The sequence below is a fragment of the Chiloscyllium plagiosum genome, unplaced genomic scaffold (genome assembly GCF_037043375.1).
Source record: "Chiloscyllium plagiosum isolate Xiang-an unplaced genomic scaffold, Cpla_swu_hap1 HiC_scaffold_7, whole genome shotgun sequence".
Taxonomy (NCBI): domain Eukaryota; kingdom Metazoa; phylum Chordata; class Chondrichthyes; order Orectolobiformes; family Hemiscylliidae; genus Chiloscyllium; species Chiloscyllium plagiosum.
Window position 1 is genome coordinate 11,792,525 of NW_028270145.1, and position 27,797 is coordinate 11,820,321.

The 27,797-nt window shown below is 41.8% G+C and overlaps 1 protein-coding gene across 8 annotated transcripts in view; it reads right to left on the bottom strand.

Annotated features, from left to right (window-relative positions):
- Positions 1–27,797, bottom strand: part of dgkg (diacylglycerol kinase, gamma) — a 546,249-nt gene that overhangs the window by 394,304 nt on the left and 124,148 nt on the right. For 5 of the 8 annotated variants that reach the window (XM_043693004.2, XM_087988714.1, XM_087988713.1 and 2 more), the window contains one exon: positions 8,517–8,537. The exons of the other annotated variants lie outside the window; for them this stretch is intronic. In XM_043693004.2, coding sequence (XP_043548939.1) covers positions 8,517–8,537 — 21 coding nt within the window. The remainder of the gene's footprint in view (positions 1–8,516; positions 8,538–27,797) is intronic. 8 annotated transcript variants of the gene reach the window in all.

The window sequence follows — 27,797 nt, forward strand, 5'->3', positions numbered from 1 at the left end:
GTACTTTATTAAAAAAAACTCAACTTCTTGTATGATGTAAATCACTGCTAATGTCAATTAATAAACAACCATTGACTTCTACTCACTATATCAGGTCACAGGAGATTTATTCACTTTCCAGTGAAAAGCAACACCTAGAAAAATATTGTTATATTAATTGATGTTACTTCTTTCATCTTGAATTAAAGTAATAAATGAACCAATTTTGGTTCATAATTAAAACATAATCAGTTGATAAATTGGCATATACATTATGTAGAGGACAAGACTGTATTCAGGAGTGATTGCGATTGATATGTTGTGACAATGTAATATTTATGCTCATTTGTCTGATAGCTATGCCTGGATAAAGGATAACTATGCGATAATGAAACAGTTAGATGAAGATGTGAGAGGACCAAACTATAATTCTGATGATTAGTCACTAAGATGTATTTCATCTTGGTTGTGACTGTCATGACCATTACTGTTACAGCGAAATCTATTACGTAAACTGTGTTATGAATATTGTTTTAACTATTTCACATTAACATGCAATTGTTCTTTTTTTCCCCAAAAAGAAGAGTAAACAATATTTTTTAAGAACGTAGAATTACTTGGCTTATTAAACATGGCAGGTTTTTAACCCAGAACAATGAAGTACATTCAAAACAGACATAAGCAGCCTAATTTCCTCATGACAGGTTTGCTATTTGTATTTTTTCCTTGAAGAAATGCAATTCATAGCTCTCCATTAAATTATGAATAAATTCGGAATCCAAAGAATGACTAAAACAAGATAGAAAAGAAACAAGTGCAAACTAGCAAGGAATATAAATTATTAACAAAAAAAAAGTTTCTTTATATATATTAAAAGGAAGAGAGAGGTCAAAGTGAACATAGGTTCCTTAGAAAATAAATATGGGAAGACTGCTTTGGGGAACAAGAAAATGGCAGGGGAGTTAAAGAGGTATTTTGCATCAGTCTTTACTTATACTTCAAATGCCCCATTAATACTAAAGAATACAGGGGGAGGAACTAAATACTATCACTAGAGAAGTAATATTAGGCAAACTACTGGGGCTAAAAGCAGATAAGTCCTCTGCCCCTGATGGCTTGCATTCTAGGATCCTAAAAGAAGTAGCTACAGAGATAGTGGATGCATTAGCTATAATTTTCTAAAACTCCTTGGATTCTGGAGAAGCACCAGGTGGTTAAACTGCAGCTGTGATACCTTTATTCAAAAAGGGAGTCAGAAAGTGGGTAATTATCGGCTGATTAGCCTAACATCTATTGATGGATAAGAATTTGAATCAATTATTAAGGAGATAATAGCAGTGCATTTGGAAAATCATAATCTAGAGTCAGCAGTGCTTCATGGAAGGGAAATCATGTATGACTGATTTATTAGTGTATTAGAAGGAAGTCTCAACCAGAGTGGATAGAGGGGAACTCATGGATGTGCTGTATTTGACTACCAGAAGGTGTTCAACAAGCTCGCTCACAAAAGGTTAGTCAAAAGATAAGAACCCATTGTGTTGCTCTAGTATATTGGCATGGAGAGAGAATTGGCAAATGGGCAGGATACAGTGAATGGGGGTAAGGGGTTATTTCTCAGGTAGGTGATCTGTGACCAGTGAGATTCCACAGGATCAGTGCTGGGACTGCAACTATTTACAATATATATTACTGACTTGGAGAAAGGAGGCAAATGCACTGTAGTCAAATTTGTAGATGACAGAAATATGTGGAAAGGCAGGTTACAAAAAGGGATACAAGCAATTTACAGATATATATTGGTAGGTTAAGTAAGTGGGCAAAATGAAATATAATGTGGGAAAATGTGAAACTATTCATTTAGGGTGAGAAAACAAAAGAACAGTATTATCCAGATGGAGAAAACCTACAGAAAGCTACAACACAAGCAGACTTGTGGGTACTTGCACATGAAATACAGAGAGCTAGCACATAAGGTCAGCAGGTAATCAGGAAGGCAAATGGAATGTTGGCCTTTATTTCAGAGGAGGTTGGAGTATAAAGGTAGGGAAGTCTTACTGCAACTGTTTGAGGTGCTGGTGAAACTACATCTAGAATACGGTTTCGGTCCCCTAATTTAAGGAAAGGTATAATTTCATTGGAGGCAGTTCAGAGAAGATTCATTGGGATGATTGTGGCAGAGAGAGATTGTCTTATGAGCAAAGATTGAACAGATTAGGACTTACTCATTGGAGTTTAGAAGAATGAGGGGTGATCTCAATAAAACACATCAGATTCTTAAGAAGCTTGACAGGCTTAATGCTGAGAGAATGTTTCACCTCATGGGACAATCTAGGACCAGAGGATGTAGTGTCAGAACAAACAGGCACCGATGTAAGACTGAGACTGGGAAGAATTTCTTCTCTCAGGGGGTTGAGTGCCTTCAGAACTCCTTGCCATAAAGTCTTTGCATATATTTAAGCCCGAGATAGACAGATTGTTGAGAATAGCAGAATCAAAGATTATGGGGAAAGGGCAGGAAATAAGGAATATCAGGTCAGCCATGTTCCTACTGAATGGCAGGGTAGGATCAAGGGGCTGAACAGCCTACTCCTGTTCTGATTTCTTATTGTCAAATAATATTGTGTCAGTATTTCAATTATCCCATAATATTACTGCTAAGTGTGTGCAAGTTAGATTAATGCAGCCTGTCACGGTATGAAACATGGAAGCTGAGCCAACTTAATCATGGGGCGAGGCCTGGCTTCAGTCTCCTTGTGGTGGCATAACTTTCATCATTAGGTCAGAGGCCAGGATGAGTTCACACAGGATTCCTAGTTGTCAGCATGAGGGAGATATTAATTCGGCGAACAAATGAACCAGCTGACACCCATTAACCCTAAGAAACTTGCAATTTAGTGGTATTGAGGGACTAAGTAGGGGCCACATAGCTTTCTGTGCCCTCAGGCGGCCAATCAATGTGTTGCCAGGTCAAACCTCATGAATAGACAATCTGTACTTGATCAAGGGATCAGTACCAGAATGAGGCCATCATTGAAATCCAATCCTCTGACTCTATTGTCCCCACTCTCCAGTGATCCAGGATCACCAAGGAGGATTCAGGGTAATCCAAGATGGAGGACAGGAAAAGTTTCTGGCTGTAAGAGCTGCTGCTTTTTTTTTTTGAGGTACTTTAGGTGTTGGAGGTGATTTCCTCGAATTCCAGCAGCAGCAATTACTGTTTTATATGCTGTTGCATTGTTTTGGAACTTTGGAAAAAAAAAAGTCAAAACAACAGCAGTTTAAAAGGGAGAAGGGCAGACAAAGGAAGCACATGGTGAGGACAGTGCAGGGAGAGAGAGAGCGCGCGCGAGAGCGAGAGAGAGAGAGAGAGCGCGCGAGAGAGAGAGAGCGCGTGCGAGAGAGGACACCTGCACAGTTACTGCCTTTGCTGTTTGAATTCGTGTATCGCTGGGCATAGGAGTGCATCTGGGAAAATTAGCAAACAGTGAAATTCACAACTAATCTTGGAGGAATTGTTGGGTGAAGTTCACAGTACAGAATCAGATAAGTTAATTGTTGTTTTAAGTTTGTCCAACAGAAAGGCTGCAGTAGTGAGTATAGTGGATTCTTTCTTGATTATATGTTTTTGGAGATAAGTCTCTTGATTAAACTTAAAATATAAGCCATAGCTATTAATTTAACCTGGGGCAGTGTTTGTACAGGAATAAGACGGTGTTATTTTCCAGGTCTGTAGATTGTGAAGGAGCAAAAATGGCCTTTACAGTGATATGTACTTCTTGTCAGATATGGGAGTTTAAAGAGAGTTTAAGGGTTACTGCGGATTATATCTGCCATAAGTGCTATTGGATGCGAATCTTATCAGATCGAGTCGATCGGTTGGACAGATAGAAGCAATGAGGAATTTGTAACAACAACAGTATGTGATGGATGGCAGTTATAGGAAGGGGGGGGGGTGGAAGTCTCAGATACAGTCACACAGATGGGTTAACTCGAGGAAGGGTGAGAGAGGTCGGCACCTAGGGCAGGAATCTTTTGTGGATATACCCATTTCAAACAGGTGTGCTGTTTTGGAAAATGTAGGGGTGATGGATTCTCAGGGGAACGTAGCACGAACAGCCAAGTTTCGGGTGTTGAGACTGGCTCTAATGCAACGAGGGGTATGTCAGCTTCCAAGAGATCAATTGTGTTAGGGGATTCTGTAGTCAGAGGTAGAGACAGACATTTCTGTGGCCAACAGAGAAAAAGCAGAATGGTGTGATGTTTCCCTGATGCCAGGATCAAGGATCTCTTGGAGAGGGTTCAGAATGTTCTCACGGGGAGAGGGGCCAGCGGGAGGTCATTGTCCACATTGGAACCAATGACATTGGATGGGAAAAGGTTGAGACTCTGAAGGGAGATTACAGAGAGTTAGACAGAAATTTTAAAAAGAGGTCCTCAAGGGTAGTAATATCTGGATTATTCCCAGTGCTACGAGCTAGTGAGGGCAGGAATAGGAGGATAGTGCAGATGAATGCATGGCTGAGGAGCTGGTGTACGGGAGAAGGATTCACATTTTTGGATCAGTGGAATCTCTTTTGGGGTAGAAGTGACCTGTACAAGAAGGACAGATTGCACCTAAATTGGAAGGGGACTAATATACTGGCAGGGAATTTGCTAGAACTGCTTGGGAGGATTTAAACTAGTAAGGTGGCGGGATGGAACCCAGGGAGATAGTGAGGAAAGAGATCGATCTGAGATGGGTATAGCTGAGAAAAGAAGTGAGTCAAACAGTCAGGGCAGGCAGCGACAAGGGAGGACTAATAAATTGAACGGCATTTATTTCAATGCAAGGGGCCTAACAGGGAAGGCAGATGAACTCAGGGCATGGTTAGGAACATGGGAATGGGATATCATAGCGATTACAGAAACATGGCTCAGGGATGGGCAGGACTGGCAGCTTAATGTTACAGGATACAAATGCTACAGGGAGGATAGAAAGGGAGGCAAAAGAGGAGGGGAAGTGGCATTTTTGAGAAGGGATAGCATTACAGCTGTGCTGAGGGAGGATATTCCTGGAAATACATCCAGGGAAGTTATTTGGGTGGAACTGAGAAATAAGAAAGGGATGAGCACCTTATTGGGATTGTATTATAGACCCCCCAATAGTCAGAGGAAATTGAGAAACAAACTTGTAAGGAGATCTCAGCTATCTGTAAGAATAATAGGGTAGTTATGGTAGGGGATTTTAACTTTCCAAACATCGACTGGGACTGCCATAGAGTTAAAGGTTTAGATGGAGAGGAATTTCTTAAGTGTGTACAAGACAATTTTCTGATTCAGTATGTGGATGTACCTACCAGAGAAGGTGCAAGACTTGACCTACTCTTGGGAAATAAGGCAGGGCAGGTGACTGAGGTGCCAGTGGGGGAGCACTTTGGGGCCAGCGACCATAATTGTATTTGTTTTAAAATAGTGATGGAAAAGGATAGACCAAATCTAAAAGTTGAAGTTCTAAATTGGAGAAAGGTCAATTTTGACAGTATTAGGCAAGAACTTTTGAAAGCTGATTGGAGGCAGATGTTCACAGGTAAAGGGACGGCTGGAAAATGGGAAGCCTTCAGAAATGAGATAACAAGAATCCAGAGAAAGTATATTCCTGTCAGGGTGAAAGGGAAGGCTGGTAGGTATAGGGAATGCTGGATGACTAAAGAAATTGAGGGTTTGGTTAAGAAAAAGAAGGACGCATATGTCAGCTATAGACAGGATAGATCGAGTGAATCCTTAGAAGAGTATAAAGAAAGTAGGAATATACTTAAGAGGGAAATCAGGAGGGCAAAACGGGGACATGAGATGGCTTTGCCAAATAGAATTAAGGAAAATCCAAAGGGTCTTTACAAATATATTAAGGACAAAAGGGTAACAAGGGAGAGAATAGGGCCCCTCAAAGATCAGCAAGGCAGCCTTCGTGTGGAGCCACAGAAAATGGGGGAAGATACTAAATGAATATTTTGCATCAGTATTTACTGTGGAAAAGGTTATGGAAGATATCGACTATAGGGAAATAGATGGTGACATTTTGCAAAATGTCCAGATTACAGAGGAGGAAGTGCTGGATGTCTTGAAACGGTTAAAAGTGGATAAATCGCCAGGACCTGATCAGGTGTACCCGAGAACTCTGTGGGAAGCTAGAGAAGTGATTGCTGGGCCTCTTGCTGAGCTATTTGTATCATCGATAGTCATTGCTAAGGTGCCGGAAGACTAGAGGTTGGCAAACGTGGTGCCACTGTTTAAGAAAGGCAAGCCAGGGAACTATAGACCGGTGAGCCTGACCTCGGTGGTTGGCAATTTGTTGGAGGGAATCCTGAGGGACAGGATGTACATGTATTTGAAAAGGTAAGGACTGATTCAGTATAGTCAACATGGCTTTGTGCATGGGAAATCATGTCTCACAAACTTGAATGAGTTTTTTGAAGAAGTAACAAAGATGATTGATGAGGGCAGAGCAGATGATGTGATCTATATGGACTTCAGTAAGGCGTTCAACAAGGTTCCCCATGGGAGACTGATTAGCAAGGTTAGATCTTATGGAATAGAGGGAGAACCAGCCATTTGGATACAGAACTGGTTCAAAGGTAGAAGAGAGAGGGTGGTGGTGGAGGGTTGTTTTTCAGACTGGAGGCCTGTGACCAGTGGAGTGCCACAAGGATTGGTGCTGGGTCCTCTAATTTTTGTCATTTACATAAATGATTTGGATGCGAACATAATGGGTACAGTTAGTAAGTTTGCAGATGACACCAAAATTGGAGGTGTAGTGGACATCGAAGAGGGTTACCTCAGATTACAACTGGATCTGGACCAGATAGGCCAATGGGCTGACAGATGGCAGATGGAGTTTAATTGAGATAAATGTGAGGTGCTGCATTTTGGGAAAGCAAATCTTAGCAGGACTTATACACTTAATGGTAAGGTCCTAGGGAGTGTTGCTGAACAGAGAGACCATGGAGTGCAGGTTCATAGCTCCTTGAAAGTGGAGTTGCAGGTAGATAGGATAGTGAAGAAGGCGTTTGGTATGCTTTCCTTTATTGGTCAGAGTATTGAGTACTGGAGTTGGGAGGTCATGTTGCAGCCGTACAGGACTTTGGTTAGGCCACTGTTGGAATATTGCGTGCAATTCTGGTCTCCTTCCTATCGGAAAGATGTTGTGAAACTTGAAAGGGTTCAGAAAAGATTTACAAGGATGTTGCCAGGGTTGGAGAATCTGAGCTACAGGGAGAGGCTGAACAGGCTGGGATTGTTTTCCCTGGAGCGTCGGAGGCTGAGGGGTGACCGTATAGAGGTTTACAAAATTATGAGGGGCATGGATAGGATAAATAGACAAAGTCTTTTCCCTGGAGTCGGGGAGTCCAGAACTAGAGGGCATAGGTTTAGGGTGAGAGGGGAAAGATATAAAAGGGACCTAAGGGGCAACTTTTTTACGCAGAGGGTGGTACGTGTATGGAATGAGCTGGAAGAGGAAGTGGTGGAGGCTGGTACAATTACAACATTAAAGAGGCATTTGGGTGGGTATATGAATAGGAAGGGTTTGGAGGGATATGGGCCGGGTGCTGGCAGGTGGGACTAGATTGGGTTGGGATATCTGGTCGGCATGGACAGGTTGGACCGAAGCGTCTGTTTCCATGCTGTACATCTCTATGACTCTATGACCCACTATTACTCAATCTCTGGTCATAAGTTGGACTGGGGTCTGGTGGGTGCACTACTGCCAGCTGCCACACTCTCACTGGTGGCAGCGAAGAGCTACCAACCTCTGATTTGCCACCAGCTTTTCGCAGGTGGGACTTTCACCACTGGGAAGGCCAGGTGCTGGTCACTTAAATGCCTGAAATACACTTGATTCTGTCAGGCCTCCTCCACTGACCTGATTTAGCAGGAGTGTCTAATTGGTAGACCAGGCTCTCACTGTCCAGAGAACCTGGCTTTTATTAATTTTGAATAGGTTGAAACTCAAAATGAAAGCAATATTCACATTTTTATTCAAGCAAAATGTAAATAGATTGCAGTTCCTTCAGTGTCACTAGATCAAAATTCTGAAACTTCAGCCAGCAGTACCCATGTCCTCTGAACAAATAACAAAAAAATTCCTTGAAATTGTATACCTACAATTTATTCACTTCCTGCACTTTTACAGTTTTCTATCCAGGGAGAGAACTCAACTGAGTAATATAAGATAACATTTAAATAACAGGAAAACCTTTATCTAAATCTTTCAGTTTGTTATTGAAAAATGATTAATGTGGAGCTGTTCCACTTACTGATTTGTTCATTAAACTCAAATGTGTTTACTTCTTACTTCAATACAAATCGACGATTTAAGATGTAGGAAAGTATAAGATCACAGATGTTACCATTTTTTAACCACTTCCGTCATTTCCAAACAAGTTTCAAAGTGATCGCATTGAAATCTTGGTAACCCTCCACAAAAACTGCTGAGATTAAATGCAATGTGAAAAGTAAAATGTAAGCATTAGATAGAAAAACAATAATCATAACATGCTTACTTGATTTAGAATATCTTGCTTCTGCGGAGTTGTGTGAATTGAAGGACAGAGAGAAAGAAACAAGAAAGAAACAGGTTAACGAACAGTAACAGAAAGATTTGCAAAAGAGTAGAAATTACTGACAGAATTGACTTCATCTCAGAACGTTAGGTAGGTTGCATATGTGCAGATTTGTGCCAACCATAGTACGGCCATCGTTCACTGATGAGAAAATTACATTTCCATAACCCTTCATTCCTTCAAGGGGCGCCCTCATCCTGAAATGATGTTTGGCAAGAAGTTATTTTTTAAACATGCAATGGCTTAAAATTGTGCATATGAACAATGGCCAAATGAAAATGAAAGAAAAAAATGACTTGCAATTAAATCTCCAACATTAGTCATCCCAAGATGCTTTACAGTCAATGAAATACATTTGAAGATGAGGCATAGTCATAATGTAGTAAATGTGGGAACCAGCCTACGTACAACAAGCGCCCATAATCAATGTGACAATAACCATGCAACCATAGCACCTGGGATTATACAAAGATAAACACAGTCCAGGACAGCAGAACGGACTCCCTTCCCTTTGGAAGCAATGTTTTACATCCAACATGAAACAGCACACAAATCTTGGTTTAATATCTCATGAGAAAGAGGACACTTCCAGAAGGGCAGCATTCCCTCAGTACTACATGAGAATGTCAGCCTTGATATTGGTGATCAAGTGAGCTGGAATGGGTCTTGAACCCATACCTTCACACTCAAAGGCAAGCATGCTATCAAAAGAGTCCCAGCTGACATAAGAACATGAGAACTAGGAGCGGGACTAAGCCATCTGGCCCTTCGAGCCTGGTCCACCATTCAATAAGATCATGGCTGATCTTTTTCTGCAATGACATCTGATATAACATGCTTTTAGCATACTTTGTTTTTGAAAAAGGAAATGGTTTTACCTCATTATGTTTAAATCAGCACTATGGCTCCCTTGAGACTACATCTAATAATTAGTTCAATGTGTCGTGAAAGATTCGCATCATTGTAAAAATTCATCACCTAAAAGATGACTCTTCAAGCAAGATACTAGAATACTGTTAACTGGGTATTGAGTTGGGAGGCTACCAAAGTGAAGTTTGCTGTTTCTCCTCACAAGGCCCATGCAGAGATATAGGTTTATTTGATATCAGACCAGTAATGTTGCAGCTGTACATGACATTGGTTAGGCCACTTTGGGAATATTGTGTGCAATTCTAGTCTCCCTTCTATCAAAAGGATGTTCTGTACCCTTTCAAGTTTCACAAAAGATTTACAAGGATGTTGCCAAGTTTGGAGGATTTGAACAACAGGGAGAGGCTAAAAAGGCTGGAGCTGTTTTCATCGGTGCATTGGAGACTAAGTGGTGACCTTATAGAGGTTTATAAAATCATGAGGGGCATGGCCAGGGTAAATAGACAAGGTCTTTCCCTCAGGGTGGAGAAGTCCAGAACTAGGAGGCATAGGTTTAGGGTGACATGGGAAAAGAGTAGAAGGGACCTAAGGGGCAACTTTTCCACACAGAGGGTGGTGCATACATGGAAATGAGCTTCCAGAGGAAATGGTGGAGTCTGGTATAATTACAACATTTAAAAGGCATCTGGATAGGTATATGAATGGGAAGAGTTTAGTGGGATATGGGCTAAGTGCTGGCAAATGGGACTAGTGGCAAATTAGGATATCTGGTCAGCAGGGATGAGTTGGACCAAAGGGCTTGATTCCGTGCTGTACATCTCTATGACTCTAAATGGGAATACTAGTATCTTTGTCATTAACTTAACCTGGAAATGTAAAGCTTAACTGTGGCAGTCCTGAGACTTCAAAGATTGAAGTTGACTCCCTCACTTCTCTCCAAGGCCCCAAAGGAAACTTCCATATCCGCCACAGATTCACCTGCACCTCCACCCACCTACTGCATCCGCTGCAGCCGGTGTGGCCTCCTCTATATTGGGGAGACAGGCCGCCTACTTGCGGAGCGATTCAGAGAGCACCTCTGGGCCACCCGGACGAACCAACCCAATCACCCTGTAGCACAGCATTTCAACTCCCCCTCCCACTCCACCGAGGATATGCAGGTCATTGGACTCATCCACCGCCAAACCACAACAACGCGACGGTCGGAGGAGGAGCGTCTTATCTTCCGACTGGGAACCCTCCAACCACAGGGGATGAACTTGGACTTCACCAGTTTCTTCATCCCCCCTCCCCCCACCTTGTCTCAGCCGAATCCCTCCAGCCCGGCACTGCCTTCCTGACCTGCAGTCTTCTTCTTGACCTCTCCGCCTCCACCCTACTCCGACCTATCACCCTCACCTTGACCTCTTTCCACCTATCACATTTCCAACGCCCCTCCTCCAAGTCCCTCCTCCCTACCTTTTATCTTCTCCTGCTGAACACTCTCTGCTCATTCCTGAAGAAGGGCATGTGCCCGAAACGTCGAATCTTCTGTTCCCTAGATGCTGCCTGACCTGCTGTGCTGTTCCAGCAATAAAGTTTCAGCTTTGATCTCCAGCGTCTGCAGACCTCACTTTCTCCCCTAACAAGAATCAAACCTTCCTTAATTTTTATTGTTAAGTACCACATTAAGCTACACAGAAGTCCAATAATGACACAAACAGAAGCAGGAGGATGCCATATAATATTTCAAGCTTGTTCCATTCAAAGTTATCAAGACTTAACCCCATCTTCCAACCTTCAGTCCATAACCCTCATATCCCCTAAAGACCAACAGCACAACATTCTGGTCGAAGAAATTTTTCCTCATCTCAGTCTGAAATTATTGATGTTTTATACTAAAACTGTTTAGGAGAAAGTGAGGACTGCAGATGCTGGATATCAGAGCTGAAAATGTGTTGCTGGAAAAGCGCAGCAGGTCAGGCAGCATCCAAGAAGCAGGAGAATCGACGTTTCGGGCATGAGCCCTTCTTCAGGAATTACTAAAACTGTGCCAATGTCCTCAATTTGCCCAGTGGGCTGAAACAATCTCAGGTCTCCACCCTGTCAATTCACTTCAGAATCTTGTACATTTCAATGCGATCACCTTTCATTCTACCAAATGACAAAACGCTGGCCCAATGAACTCAGCCTCTCAAGATCAGCCAGCCTTCTCCTTCCAAGAACCAATTTAATTCGCCTTCACTGTATGCCTCCAATGCAAGTCCTTACTTAAATACCCAGACTAGAACTGCGAACCATACTCCAGGTGTGTTCTCACTAAATCCCTATACAATTGAAGCAAGATAATTTTCCATGTTCCTTAAATAGATAAAGCCAGGTTTCTTCCACCTGCATTGCATTACCAGGTAGTGAGAGTGACCAGTCAATCTGGACAGTTTGTGTCCACAGCAGCCAATTGAGTATGCAAATCTTTATAGTCAGCAGAACATTCACCCAATGCATATTCTGATTTTGGACAGGATCAATCACTGGCTGAGTAGGATTGGCCAAATCCTCTCATTCATCCTCCCTAGCCTACCTCATGGACAGTTGCTTTTCTGAAACTTGGGATGATTGTGGCTGCTGCTTTCTTCACTTCGGACTTTGTTGACAGCTGCTAGAGCACAAGGTATGGCAAAGCACCCAGGAGGTTTACCCCCAGGAGGTGTGGGCCTCATTTGGGCCTTTTTTTTCCAAAACTGTTTCCCTTGATGGTGGGTAAATATTCAGCTGGCTGTTTTGGTGTTAAACTGGTAATGTGGACAGACACAAACTTCCATAATTTTCCTAATACCCAACAATCTAATGGGGTCTTACAACAGTCAGTGAAGTGAATATCCAGAATTTCATAAATATTTCTGTTATTTATTAAAATTAAGATTTTCTTGCAGTCATAGCAACATTTGCTTTGAGTAGCTAATATTATTAGTCAGGGGTAAGTACAGGAAGTACCATGAGAATGTCAATCATTTGCAGAGTATACAGCATACAGGAAACTTTGAAAGTTGTTGTTTTACCCAGTTGCAATTATTCTGGTGTCACAGCCACTCCATTGTACTAAATTAACTTTCTGGGATTAGGTGGCTTAATGCAAGTGTTATGATGGTTTGAAATACCACTTTCAATTCACAGAACTTTCAGCTGAGTTGTTCTGGGTACTCTGGCTACAGAATTTCCTTGCATCCAGTTATTCAACCAAGTTGAGTCTCCATCAGTGTATGAAGATTCAAAGAATTACATTAATTTCAATAATGATCATTCTTTTCCACCAAATGAGAAAGTACTTTGGATAAAAAGAACATTCTTCAAACACTGCTTCCTGTGTAAGTGGAATGGATTCATAGCATCCTGATGCGAATGGTGATCCCTCCCATTTGAAGCTGAGGGACAGACCTTGGACAGTGGGTGGGAGAGTTTGGTTGTAGACCAGGGTCGGTATGATTACACTGACTGATGGAGTGGGCTTGATGGTCTGTGTGTGCTTCCAGCTGCTGTGTAATTATGTTAGGCTGATAAGAGATAATACTGAAAGGTTTAATTGTGGCTGGAGGGATCACTGCAGCCCTGACATGCTGATTTATGTGATAATTTATTGAATCTCCTCAAATACAACTACAGTAAATGCAGATATGTTAAATGATGAAAATATCATTGAAAGGATGCAATTAATGTTGGCTTTAATGGTGTTGACTGCATTTTGGTAAAACCAACTTCTAAAAGTCTTCATGGCATTTGAATAAAAAAAAAAGAGTTCAATCTAAACTAAAAGCAAAACACCAGGTATGCTGGAAAAATTCTGAGTCTGGCAGCATCTGTGAGGTAACACAAAGTCCAGTACTACTGTTCTTCATAATTATTTGGGCGGCATGGTGGCTCAGTGGTTAGCACTGCTGCCTCACAGTGCCAAGGACCTGGCTTTGAATCCAGTCTCCAGCGATTGTCTGTGCAGCGTTTGCACTGTCTCCCCATGTTGGTATGGGTTTCTTCCGGGTGCTCCGGTTTCCTCCCACAATCCAAAGATGTGCAGGTTAGGTGGACTAGCCATGGGAAATGCAGGGTTACAGTGATAGGATAGGGGGTCGGTCTGGATGGGATGCTCTTGGGGCGGGGAGGGGGCAGCAGGGGCTCGATGGGCTGAATGGCCTGCTTCCACACTGTAGAGATTCTTTGATTTTATAACTGAAGAGAATAAGTTTAACCTACTGTATTTAAGTTAACACATTGCAATGGAGGGACAATGAAATATCAAATTTAATACAGATCTGGTCATTTATATTAAAATAGTTGTAGAATGGCAGCGTTGTATGTGCTGGATATTAAATATTTCATAAGAGTTCACATAATACATTAAAGTATTTTTAAGAATGTGTAAGATGTGTATTTTAGTCTGTACTACCCTAAAATGATAAATGTCGGATGTTAAGAAAGTGGAGTGCCAATGTATCGTATTTCAGAATATAAACTCTGGAAGGAAACAGAGTCAACATATGCTATATTAAAATGCTACAAAGGACATGCAAAATTGGTGGCCATTAAGCAACACACAGCCCTTAGCTGTCAAAATCAGCTTAATATTAAAAAGGACCGTGTTTATCAATATCAGTTTATAATATCAGTAATGCAGGACTGGGGGGGGGGGGGGGGGAGAAAGCAGGGGTGTGAGCATGAGCGTCAGAGTGCAGTATCGTATCGTATTGGACAATCAGGGAAAGAATAGCTAAATCAGTGTTGAAGTTCAGTTGATGAATCTTTCAAATTAGGAGTATTTGATCATAAAATAGCAGGCTATTTAAAAGGTGTGAATTTCTTTAGTTTTGATCAAAGACTCCACAGTTCACAGGAAAGAACTGGGAAAAATCAGTTAAATTGAACTTAAAAGATTGGATGTAGAGGGATAATGTCTCTGGATTGGAGTCTGTGTAACTGACAGGTATCTGAAAATAGGCTTTTGTTTGACTGTGTTTTAGAAGACTGTTCAAACAGTGTTCTATATTTAGATAGCTTGGTTTATTTGTTTCCTTCTTTTGTGTAATAAACTTCTGCTCTGTTGTTAAAACAAACCCTGCAATCTCATGTGAGGCTATGTTTCAGCAAATGACCTTCACATTAACTAAAAAGAAAGTTATCCATCAGATTTGAGGAGAAAATGAGGTCTGCAGATGCTGGAGATCAGAGCTGGAAATGTGTTGCTGGAAAAGCGCAGCAGGTCAGGCAGCATCCAGGGAACAGGAGAATCGATGTTTCGGGCATAAGCCCTTCTTCAGGAATGAGGAAAGTTTGTCCAGCAGGCTAAGATAAAAGGTGGGGAGGAGGGACTTGGGGGAGGCGCGTGTGAAATGTGATAGGTGGAAAGAGGTCAAGGTGAGGGTGATAGGTCAGACTGGGGTGGGGGGCGGAGAGGTCGGGAAGAAGATTTCAGGTTAGGAAGGCGGTGCTGAATTCGATGGATTTGACTGAGACAGGGTGGGGGGAGGGGAAATGAGGAAACTGGTGAAATCCGAGTTCATCCCTTGTGGTTGGAGGGTTCCTAGGCGGAAGATGAGGCGTTCTTCCTCCAACCGTTGTTTTGTTGTGGTCTGACGATGGAGGAGTCCAAAGACCTGCATATCCTTGGTGGAGTGGGAGGGGGAATTGAAACGTTGAGCCACAGGGTGGTTGGGTTGGTTGGTCCGGGTGTCCCAGAGGTGTTCTCTGAAACGCTCCGCAAGTAGGCGGCCTGTCTCCCCAATATAGAGGAGGCCACATCGGGTGCAGAGGATGCAATACATGATGTGTGTGGAGGTGCAGGTGAATCTGTGGCGGATATGGAAGTTTCCTTTGGGGCCTTGGAGGGAGGTGAGGGGGGAGGTGTGGGCGCAAGTCTTGCACCTCCTGCGGTTGCAGGGGAAGGTGCCGGGAGTGGAGGTTGGGTTGGTGGGGGGTGTGGATCTGACGAGGGAGTCACGGAGGGAGTGGTCTTTACGGAATGCTGATAGGGGAGGGGAGGGAAATATATCCTTGGTGGTGGGGTCCATTTGGAGGTAGCGGAAATGACGGCGGATGATGCGCTGTACATGGAGATTGGTGGGGTGGTAGGTGAGGACCAGTGGGGTTCTGTCCTGGTGGCGGTTGGAGGGGCGGGGCTCAAAGGCAGAGGAGCGGGAAGTGGAAGAGATGCGGTGGAGGGCATTGTCGACCACGTCGGTAGGGAAATTGCGGTCTTTGAAGAAGGAGGCCATCTGGGTTGTGCGTTTTTGGAACTGGTCCTCCTGGGAGCAGATGCGGCGGAGTCGAAGGAATTGGGAGAATGGGATGGCGTTTTTACAGGGGGCAGGATGGGAGGAGGTGTAGTCCAGGTAGCTGTGGGAGTCGGTCGGTTTGTAGTAGATGTCCGTGTTGATTCGGTCGCCTGAGATAGAAATAGAAAGGTCGAGGAAGGGGAGGGAGGAATCTGAGACTGTCCAGGTGAATTTGAGGTCGGGGTGGAAGGTGTTGGTGAAGTGGATGAACTGTTCAACCTCCTCGTGGGAGCATTAGGCGGCGTCGATACAGTCATCGATGTAGCGGAGGAAAAGGTGGGGGGTGGGGCCAGTGTAGTTGCGGAAGATGGATTGTTCCACATATCCTACGAAGAGGCAGGCATAGCTGGGGCCTTGTCCAGTAGCACCCATCAGCTGCATCCATAACACATCTAAATCCAGACATTAATTAATGAAGGCTCTTACTAACACCTTAATAATGCTTTATTTCTGATATGTAACTTGTATCTGCTGTTAAGTCAAAACGTATTCATTCAAAATCTCAACAATTTTCTTATGCTGTAGGAGAATTTCTGATTTACTGTTAAGCAATTAAACACTTCAGCTTTTTTTATTTAGTTGTAGAAGCTCTTATAACTTATATATCTATTTTTGTCCTGCTACTTCATTCATTTTATTACAAGTATTTCATACATTAGAAAAAAGAGCTTTTCATTTTATTCTTGACTAGGTTACTCCCTAGTATTTTTAGCCTTCCTTACAAAAGTCAAATTTATGGGTTGCCCATTCCAGGTTTCTAACACTTTCCTAATCCTCAGGCTCACAACTGTTCTTCACAGCATAAGATTTTATTCATTTTCAAATAACTAACTTGCTACAATTTTGTTTTACAGCATATCTTTATTGGAAATGTTGAACCATTGCATTTCCCTGATCCCATTTTTAGTTAAAAGCCATGCCATATTTCAAGTTGTAAAATTCATCAGTTTGCTGATCCCAGCTCAGCTCCAGTGGAGCTTATCCCAACAAAACAGTTCTCTTTCACTAGAACCAGTGCTCTATGAACCAAAATCCCTTCTTCCCATTCCACTCTGAGCTGTGTGGTCGATTCTCTAATCTGCTTGACTCTATCACAATTTGTAAATGTTTTATAACTAGGAAAAGCTAAATAGATCAGTTGTTTCTTTTCCCAGCTGCCAGTTTTGGTTGTTGACATGCTCAATAAACACAATAGAAAATCTTTTAATGGCATACAATAGATTTACTGAGGGAGAAACATGTTTACATTGTGCCACTAGCTCAGTTCCCGGGGGCAAGAAGCACAGTAGACAGTTACCTGCATTATCCAACCATGCACCGTTTAAAAAAAATGCTGGGTAAGAAAGGACCAACTAGTCTGTGCTAGAGTTATGCTGGTTTAATGCTACATGATTAAGATCTTCTCTACCCACCCAAGGATCGGTGCTGGGTCTACTGTTCTTCATCATTTATTTAAATGAATTGGATGAGAATATAAGAAGCATGGTTAGTAAGTTTGCAGATGACACCAAAACTGGTGGTATAGTAAGGTTATCTAAGAGTACAACAGGACCTTGATCAACTGGGCCTGTGGGCTGAGGAATGGCAAATGGGGTAAATTTTCGATAAATGCAAGGTCTTGCATTTTTTTGAAACAAACCAGGGCAGAATTTGGACTTAATGGTGGGGCCCCAGTCAGTGTTGTTGAACAGAGAGATCTAGGGGTGCAGGTACATAGTTCCTTGAAAGTGGCATCACAGAGTGGTGAAGGTGGTACACTTGCCTTCATTAGTCAGAGCACTGAGTACAGGAGTTGGGACATCATGTTATGGATGTACAAAACATTGGTAAGACCACATTTGGAGTGCTGCGTACAATTCTAACCACTCTGCTTTAAGAAGGATGTTATTAAATTGGAAAGGGGGCAAGAAAGCTTTACAAGGATGTTACTGAGACTGGAGGGTTTTTGATATGAGGAGAGGCTGAATAGGCTTGAACTTTTTCCCCCCTGTAGCATAGGAGGCTAAGGAGAGTCCTTTTTTAAATTTATAAAATCATGAGGGCCATAGATTAGATGAACAGCCAATGTCTTTCCCCAGGGTGGGGGAGTCCAAAACTAGAGGGCATAAGTTTAAGGTGAGAGGGGAAAATTTAAAAGGGACCTGAGGGGCAATGTTTTCCACAGGGGATAGTGCATGTATGGAATGAGCTGTCAGAGGAAGTGGCAGAGGCAAATACAATTACAACATTGAAAAAGACATTTGGACAGGTACATGGATAGGAAAGGTTTAGAAGGATATAGGCCAAATGCAGGCAAACGGGACTAGTTCAGTTTAGGAAATCTGGTTGACATGGATGTGTTGAGCCAAAGGATCTGTTTCTGTGCTGTATAACTCTATGATTCAGTAATCTACTGGGAAAGCTCAGGAAAAACATTAACCAATGGCAAAAATTATGATAAACTCTCCAACCCCCCCTCCCCCCACCCCACCACCCCAATCCTGATCCCTGCCCTAAATCGTGCTGTTGTTGTTGTTGTTCTCGTACAACTATGCACTTCAGTTCACGTTGTTTTTAGGTCATTTTGGCCTGTTCACAGTAAACAGAACACATACTTAGGATGTATTGGAACGCAGCCACTGTAATCTTGTGAGGCAAGAGATTTTGATAGTCCAATACCTGTGGAAACACAGGAACCTGATAACGAAGGTTCATTCCTGGGAAGCTTTCCCCGTAGTTTAATTAGCCTGCTTAAATTTTCTTCAAAAAACACAATAACATCACATACCTTTTTTTTCTCCCTCTAGCCAAGTACTATAAGAAACCACCACGTCAATTAAGTACCGCCACACAGTTGACCAAAGCTATCTACTAATTTGTGATTTATCAGTAGTAGTGATAGAGTGAGGTGAATTGCTGCTCACCGGTTTCTCCTGCTCTGATTCACAAAGTCCTACTGTAGTACAAGGACTATGTAAAAACTGTATTCAAATCAAGTAATCCAGCTCCAGTATTTTAGGAGAGTCCAACAACGGAGTCTGTGACATTTTTCAACTATAATTTTAAACTTTCAAATAAATGTGATCCACATGATGATATCATTACCCACATTTGACAAAGTGACAAGTTATTCTTCCATTGCGTGAAAGGAGTCTGAACAAATGACATAGCAAAAACCAAAATACTGCAGATGCTGGGGATCTGAAATAACAACAAAGTGCTGGAAGTATATGCCAGGTCAGTTAAGCAGTTATGGAAATAATTAGTGTGCCTGCATTTTAGGTTTACACACTGAGAAACGAGTGTTGTGGGCACTGTTCTTTCTACTAAGCTCAATATCTGGTTCTGCTGGAAAAATGTTACATAGTTGTTGTAGCTTTTTGCTTCATTGATGCTCCATGCAAGGGGGGAAATTAATAACAACATCCTTTAAAGATAGAATATAACATTCCCGGTTTTCAGAACACGACAAATTTCAGTAGTTCACCAAGTAATGAATTACAGACCTTCAAGTGTATGGCATAACAATAAACTTATTAAATGTTGCATTTTGGAACAACTTACTATCACATACAGTGGAGGTCATTTGCATTTATTGCTATTATATATTATATTTCTAAAATGTTTTGCAAAGCCGTAATGTAATCCAGCTTTTATTTATAGCAGTATCAGTGAAAAATATTCTCTCTTTGTGGCATGCACTCAAAGACACAATGTCTCTGGAATACATTGAGTTTGTACCAAATCTTTGCTACTATTGCCTTGTGCAACATAGCTGGATGAGGGGGGATGTAATTGAAACTTACAGCATACTAAGCGGTTTGGATAGAGAGGACATTGGAAAGATGTTTCTATTGGCAGGAGAGATTAGGACCAGAGAGTGTGGCCTTAGAGTAAAAGGAAGACCCTTTAGAATGGAGTTAAGAAGAAACTTCTTCAGCCAAAGGGTGGCGAATCTGCAAAATTCATTGCCAGAAAAGGCTGTGAAGGCCGGGTCTTTGTGTATGATTAAGACAGTGATAGATTCTCGAATATCAAGGAGATCAGAGGTTACGGACAGAAAGCAGGAGAATGGGGTTCAGAAACTCATCAGCCACGATTGAATGGCAGAGAAGACTCGATGGGCCAAATGGCCTAATTTCTGCTCCCATGTCATATGGTTGGTACCTGGAACATGTTGCCAGGGGAGGTGGTAGAAGCAGATATGTGAGCTACAATTAAGAGGCATTTAGACAGATACATGAACAGGCAAGGGATAGAGGGATACAGGCCATGTGCAGGCAGATAGGTTTAATTTAGAATAGCATCATGGTCAGCACATACATGAAGGGCTGAAGGGTCTGTTCCAGTGCTGCACTAATTAGCGTATACTTCTCTATTTTGATGTAAAGCAGCCATCAAGCAAGGTTATAAGTGCTCAGACTGAAGTCCTCTGAATAAATTATACACAAAATTGTTTTAATTACACACTCTGATTATCATAAAATGTGAGCTCATTATTTTCAGACTCATTTTAGGAGGAATATTCTGCTGTTAGTCATACACATAAATATGTGTTATCCTTCACTAACCAAGAGTTGATAGTTCCTACAATTCATTGTCTTGCTGTACCACAATCATCTCAAGTAAAATATTTTGAAGTTAAGTCAGATTTTACTCGAAACACAAACAGAAAATCCTGGAAAACCCAAGTGTGACAACACATGTACAGGGGCAAATAGAATTAACATCAGGTCAATTAATTTTCAATGGAAGATCTCATTTGGATCCATTTTTCCAGCCCTAATTCCAGTCATAGAATCAAACAGCACGGAAACAAGCTCTTTAGTCCACATGTTCCCAACTAAACTGGTCACACCTGCCTGCATTCGGCCCATATCCCTTCAAACCTTTCCAGTTCATGTACTTATCCAAACGTTTTTTCAACATTGTAATTGTAGCCGCATCCACCACTTCCTCTGGCAGTTCATTCCAAACACTAACCGCTCTGTGTAAAATAAAAGTTGCACCTCATACCCTTTATAAAAACTTTCTCCTTTCACCTTAAAGATATGCCTCCTTGTCTTGAAATCCCCCAGCCTATCCAGCCTTTTGTTTTATAACTTAACCCCTCCATTCCTGGCAACATCTGAACCCTCTTCAAATTAATAATGTTTCCAGAACTGCACATAGTACTCCCCAATATGCTGTACAACCTCAACATGATGTCGCAAGTCCTACATTCGATGATTTGAGCAATCAAAGCAAGCATGCTAAATTCCTTCTTAACCACCCTATCTATCTGTGATGCAAATTTCAAAGAATTATGGACCTGAACAACTAGGTCTCTGTTCTACAACACCACCCATGGCCCAACCATTAATTGTATAAGTCCTGCCCTGGTTTGTTTTGTCAAAATGTAATACTTCACATTTATCCAAATTAAACTCCATCTGCCACTCCTCAGTCCATTGACTCAATTGATCAAGATCCCTTTGTAATCTTTAATAAACTTCTTCACTGTCCACTGATGATACCAACAATGTTGATGTCATCTGCAAATTGACTAACCATGTCTCCTAAATTCTCATCCAAATCATTTATATAAATGACAAACAAAAGTGACCCAGTACTGATCCCTGTGGAACACTGCTGGTTAGTCATATTGCAAAAAAGTATCTCTAGCCCCAGAAAGCATTTAACAGGGAAAGACCATCAGAGATAGATATCGATTCCTGAGAGGATGAGTGGTGCTTGTGAATTAGATTCACAGGTTGCTAACTTTTCAGAGATGGAGAAGCAGTACTGACAACTGATTGTAGTGGACGTTAATGGGATGGGTATAGTTTAACAAAAACAGTAAATGCAGGAAATACTCAACTGATCACACAACATCTACTTGTTACCTTTTGTCTTTAAACTATGCTTGTTCGTGACTATATATTCACTGACATATTCACTAATCTATTAAATGGTAACTTACCCAATGCCTTGTGAAAGTCCAGATAACTCACATATACAGCATTGCCCTGCTTAGTCTCATTGAATCATAAATTTAATGAGATTGGTCAAGCAATACGTTCCCTTTTGAAATCTATCCAAAATATTAATGATTATCATCGTGGTTTCTCCAGGATGACAGTTGCTCTCATCAGTAACAAAAGAGCAACAGCAGCTTTAGATGTTTTATTTATGAAGGATGATTCCTAATATTAGCAACAGGAAAGCAGTGAAATATGGAAAAGTGTGTTTGCAAACTTTTAGAAGAACAGGAACACAAAATTGTTTTGTATAGCACTTTAAAGGTAGTAAGAGCATCCATGGTTATTGATCTGCTCAGTCATACTGGTCACCTCCACCTTGACACCCTTGTCCAGAGGAAAACTCTTACTCTCTCTCCCTAGCATGACTTGCTTAACCTCAAGGGATAAAAACAAGTACACTTATGAGAGACAACTGATTTAGCATCAGAACACTGATCATCAGAGCTGGCTGAAATACATACAGCACCATGTTTTTCCTTCACTGTTAAAACTGCACCTATTCCAGGATGATCCTGGAATGCAGAAGTAATATCCAGCCTCTCTACCCCACATCTCCTTCAATAACTAAATGTCTGCCATTTAGCCCCTCAAGTTCATTCCACCATTCAGCAAAACCATGACTGATCTGTGACTTATCATCATATGCCATCTTAATTCTCATATCCTTGAAACTCATTAATTAACAAAAATCTATTAATTTCAGAATTAAAGTGAACTGATCTAGCATCAACTGCTGCTTGAAGAGTGTTCCAAACTTCTACCACCCTTCACATGAAATTGTTTCCTAATTTCATTCCTCAAAGTCTAGCCGTAGACAAGGCAACATTCCTTCATCAAAGGTTCCCAAACCACTGGAAGAAATTTCTTTCTTTCTAACTTATCTCTACTCCTTAACATCTTGCAAATCAGTCCTTTAGCTTTTAATTTCCTGAGAATGCGACTTCAGATTTTATTCTTTAACAAACTTCTTTGCAGTTTAACCCTTGAGTTCTGGTGTCGCTCTGATAATGTATCCTGGGTTTATGAATAGTGGTGTAGAAAACAAGAGCCAGGAGGCGATGCTGAATATAAATAAGAAACTGGTTAGAACTCAGCTGGGGAACTAGGGCACCACATTTAGCAAGGACATGAACACATTGAATATGTACAGAAGAGATTAATAAGGGCGGGAGAATTGTATACTCTTCTGGAATCTACAGTACAGGAAGGATGTGAATGCGTTGGATTGAGTGCTGAAAAGATTTATAAGAATGATTCCAGGGATGAGAAACTTCAGTTATGTGGATAGATTGCAGAGGTTGAAGCGGTTTTCGGCAGGGAGGAGACAAGACAATGCAAGACAAGTCAGAAGTTTTCAAAATCATGAGTGGGCTATGCAGTGTAGATGGGGAGAAACAGGACAAGATGGCACAGATATAAAGTGATTTGCGAAAGAATCAAATGCAAGGTGGAGGATGGGGGGGCAGCGGGGAGGAAAACACACCTTTGGTTCAGGTCTGGGGTGCAATGTTTGAAGGTGCGGTGTCGGCAGGCTCATTTAAATTATTCAAGAGGGTGTTTGATTGTTGCATGACTGTTTAACCAGAAATCACAAACAAGGATAAAGGGAAAAGAGAATGGCAAGAAACCAGATAAAATGGGCCAAATCACCTTTTTCTGTGCTATAACACTTCTGTCTATATTGCACTGCTTCTAAGATCTATAAATCCTTACTAAAGTATATAGCCCAGTACCGAACACCATACTCCAGGTGTAATCTAACCAGGGCTTTATGAAGCCGTTTATTGAGCTTTACAAATTAATGTGGCTCTGCTGGCTTCTCTACTTCTCCAGATACAAATGCCAATATTCCATTAGCAATTTTCATTCGCTTTCTGTCTGTCTATCTATGATATTTAAGTAATCCACACACATGGAACCAAAGCCTGTTTTGACTGCCATTTTTTCTGGATTTTCACTACATAAAAGGTATTCAATTCTATGCTTTTCATGTCTTCATACTCCTTATATTGAAATATAATCAGTTCTGTCAATTTCTTACTTTGTTAATATCTTTAATTTAGAGTCAATACAGCATGGAAACAGACACTTCGGTCCAACCAGTCCATGTTGAACATAATTCCAAACCAACGAGGTAAAAACAATGACTACAGATGCTGGAAACCAGATTCTGGATTAGTGGTGCTGGAAGAGCACAGCAGTTCAAGCAGCATCCAAGGAGCTTCAAAATCGACGTTTTGGGCAAAAGCCCTTCATCAGGAATAAAGGCAGTGAGCCTGAAGCGTGGAGAGATAAGCTAGAGGAGGGTGGGGGTGGGGAGAAAGTAGCATAGAGTACAATCGGTGAGTGGGGGAGGGGATGAAGGTGATAGGTCAAGGAGGAGAGGGTGGAGTGGATAGGTGGAAAAGGAGATAGGGAGGTAGGACAAGTCCGGACAAGTTATGGGGACAGTGCTGAGCTGGAAGTTTAGAACTAGGGTGAGGTGGGGAAGGGGAAATGAGGAAACTGTTGAAGTCCACATTGATGCCCTGGGGTTGAAGTGTTCCGAGGCGGAAGATGAGGCGTTGTTCCTCCAGGCGTCTGGTGGTGAGGGAGCGGCGGTGAAGGAGGCCCAGGACCTCCACGTCCTCGGCAGAGTGGGAGGGGGAGTTGAAATGTTGGGCCACAGGGCGGTGTGGTTGATTGGTGCAGGTGTCCCGGAGATGTTCCCTAAAGCGCTCTGCTAGGAGGCGCCCAGTCTCCCCAATGTAGAGGAGACCGTATCGGGAGCAACGGATACAATAAATGATATTAGTGGATGTGCAAGTAAAACTTTGATGGATGTGGAAGGCTCCTTTAGGGCCTTGGATAGAGGTGAGGGAGGAGGTGTGGGCACAGGTTTTACAGTTCCTGCGGTGGCAGCGGAAAGTGCCAGGATGGGAGGGTGGGTTGTAGGGGGGCGTGGACCTGACCAGGTAGTCACGGAGGGAACGGTCTTTGCGGAAGGCGGAAAGGGGTGGGGAGGGAAATATATCCCTGGTGGTGGGGTCTGTTTGGAGGTGGCGGATGTGTCGGCGGATGATTTGGTTTATGCGAAGGTTGGTAGGGTGGAAGGTGAGCACCAGGGGCGTTCTGCCCTTGTTACGGTTGGAGGGGTGGGGTCTGAGGGCCGAGGTGCGGGATGTAGACGAGATGCACTGGAGGGCATCTTTAACCATGTGGGAAGGGAAATTGTGGTCTCTAAAGAAGGTGGCCATCTGGTGTTTTCTGTGGTGGAACTGGTCCTCCTGGGAGCAGATCCGGCGGAGACCGAGGAATTGGGAACCAATTCCAAACCAGACCAGTTCCACCTGCCTGCACCTGGCCCTTATCCCTCCAAACCTTTCCTACTCATGTACTTATCCAAATGTCTTTTAAATGTTAAAATTGTATCCACATCCAAAGCTTCCACAGGAAGTTCATTCCACACAGGAACCACCCTCTGTGTAAAAGATATTCTCCTCATTTCCTTTTTAAACCTTCCTCCTCTTACCTTAAAAATGTGCCCCGAGTCTTGAAATCCCCATCCTAGGGAAAAGACAACTACCTTTAACTCTTTCTGTACCTCCCATTATTTTATAAATTTCTATCTGCTTCACCTCTCAACCTCCTACATTCCAGCGAAAAAAGTCCCAGCCTTCCTTTATAACTCAAACCTTCTATACCTGGCAACATCCTTGTAAATCTCTTCTGAACTCTTTCTTGCTTAATAATGTCTTTCTGATAACTCGGTGACCAGAACTAGACACAGTATTTCAGAAGAGACCTCACCAATGTCCTGTACAACCTTAACATGACTTCCCAACTCCTATGCTCAAAGGACTGAGCAATGAAGGCAAATGTGCCAAACGCCATTTTAACCACCCTGTCTATATGTGATGCAAACTTCAAAGAATTATGTACCTCCGTCCCGAGTGTTCTACAACAATATCCAAGGCCTTATCATTAATTATATAGACCCTACCCTTGTTAGTTGTACCAAACGCAATACATTGCTTTTATTCAGATTAAACTCCAACTTCCATTTTCTAGCCCAATGACCCATTTGGTCAAGATACCTTGAAAATAAAACTTACGAATTTCATGTGTGTTTTTGGAATACTTAATTAAATGTATCAATTTGGGGTTCATGTGACCCACTCCAAATTCTGCTTGACAATAAGTCTGCATGGCTTGGTTGCTATATTGAGACAATTTGGCCCAGACTGATTTACTGAGGAGGAGACACAAGATGTTCATCCTGTAAATAGTTGTCTGATAATGGATAGACAGCTTAGGCTCTAATTTTTACAGGGAGATGACAGCAATGTTAAGCTTTATAAATGCTTATACATTAAACTATTTAATAACAAGATTGAATACACTTGAAGGTGTAATGCGGAGTTAATTAGGACATGCACCTGCATACAAAGTGCCTGTGATTTATACTGTCACAGAGATAGCTTTTGAGAGGTTTGTTTGCAAATTGAAACATAAAAAAAAAGTTAAGGTATCCCTGAAACTCCGAAACAAAGGCTTCTACAAGAATGAGATAGAGAATAGAGGACCCAGCAGGCACCTGAGTAGATTACACAGAATGCAAATAGATCTCCCATTTGAATTAAAGAGACTGGGTTTGTAAGATCTTCAGCAACGTTGGAAGATTCCATCATCATTGACTAGAAGCAGAAATCTCCAGGTCAATCCACATCACAAAAGCCAACTTGGGAATTAATCATTACCTGGCTAGAAAAGGTAAACAGAAGCAAGCACCAGGAGAAACAAATCATTTTGTATAGGTTCCTGAAAAATCAAGAAATGAATGAAGACTAAAGAAACTCTGTAAAAGGTAACCATGAGGTAGGATTTTCTGATATTGAATGCTTTCACTCATTGGTTTTAAAAAAATCTTGAAACCCGAAATCCTATTGTACAGAAATATCAAATTTCTCTTTTAAAGTCATCAGCCTCATGGGGACTGTAACAACAACGCTGCCTTTTGTTTTGTTCTCAGCAGATTTGACGATGTGGGTTCTCTATCTCATCAACTATACCAATTAAAAAAAGTCATTAGTTGAGGCCTCCATGTGCTACTCGTGACCTCCTGCCAATAAGGAAACTTGCCTCCTGTTATACTCTGGCAGAGTGGCAAGATGTATCGACTTTGAATCAGGTCAATATAGATTTTTTTCAAATGGTTATTTGGTACTGTACTACACAAATTTGAGTTTTGCTGAAAAATGCCACAGTTTGTAAAAATTTTCATCTCACACTTATTAGGACAATTTGCAAGAATATAGATTTAAGGGGGGAGAGCAGTTATACTGTAGGAGAGGAAAGTGTTGATTGTTTGGCAAGTGGACTTTACCTGGTGGAGGCATTGCCATGGAGAATATTCCAGTTAATGATGATTGATAGTTAAGTGTCAATTTTGATTTTAAACCAGAGTTTGACTCTGCTTTACTAAGGTAAGACCAAGAAAGGAACCAGCGATTAACTGCCACCTATTCTCTTAGGTTAGAACAGGTGCAGTGTGTATACTTGCAGTCAAAGAACAAGACACAATGTGCCAAAACATGAGGCTTCCAATGTGGACAACTGTACCACATTGCGAGCCTGAATGACAATGTTAAATTGGCTTTAAGTACAATTGTTTGCATGTAGGATTATCCATCAATTGCTGTCCAATTGCAGAATTATATCAAATGTAGGACACTGTGTTGTGACCTTTGCAAACACAGGTTAGCAAGGCACACAAGAACCCAAGGGAGTGAGGTTAGTAAAATAGCATGTATAGAGGACTGGGTAACAAATAGAAACAGAGTTGGATTATTGGGGACTTTTTCAGGATAGTATCGTACAACTAGTGGAGCACCACAGGAATTTGTGTTGGGACCGCAATAGTTTACAATTTATCTCTTGGATGATGGAAGTGAATGCACCATAACTAAGTATACAAAAATAAGTAGGAAGACAAGTGGCAAGGATCACATATAGATGATACAGAAGCAAAGAAAAACAGGTTACGTGAGCAGACAGAAAAATAGGCAGAC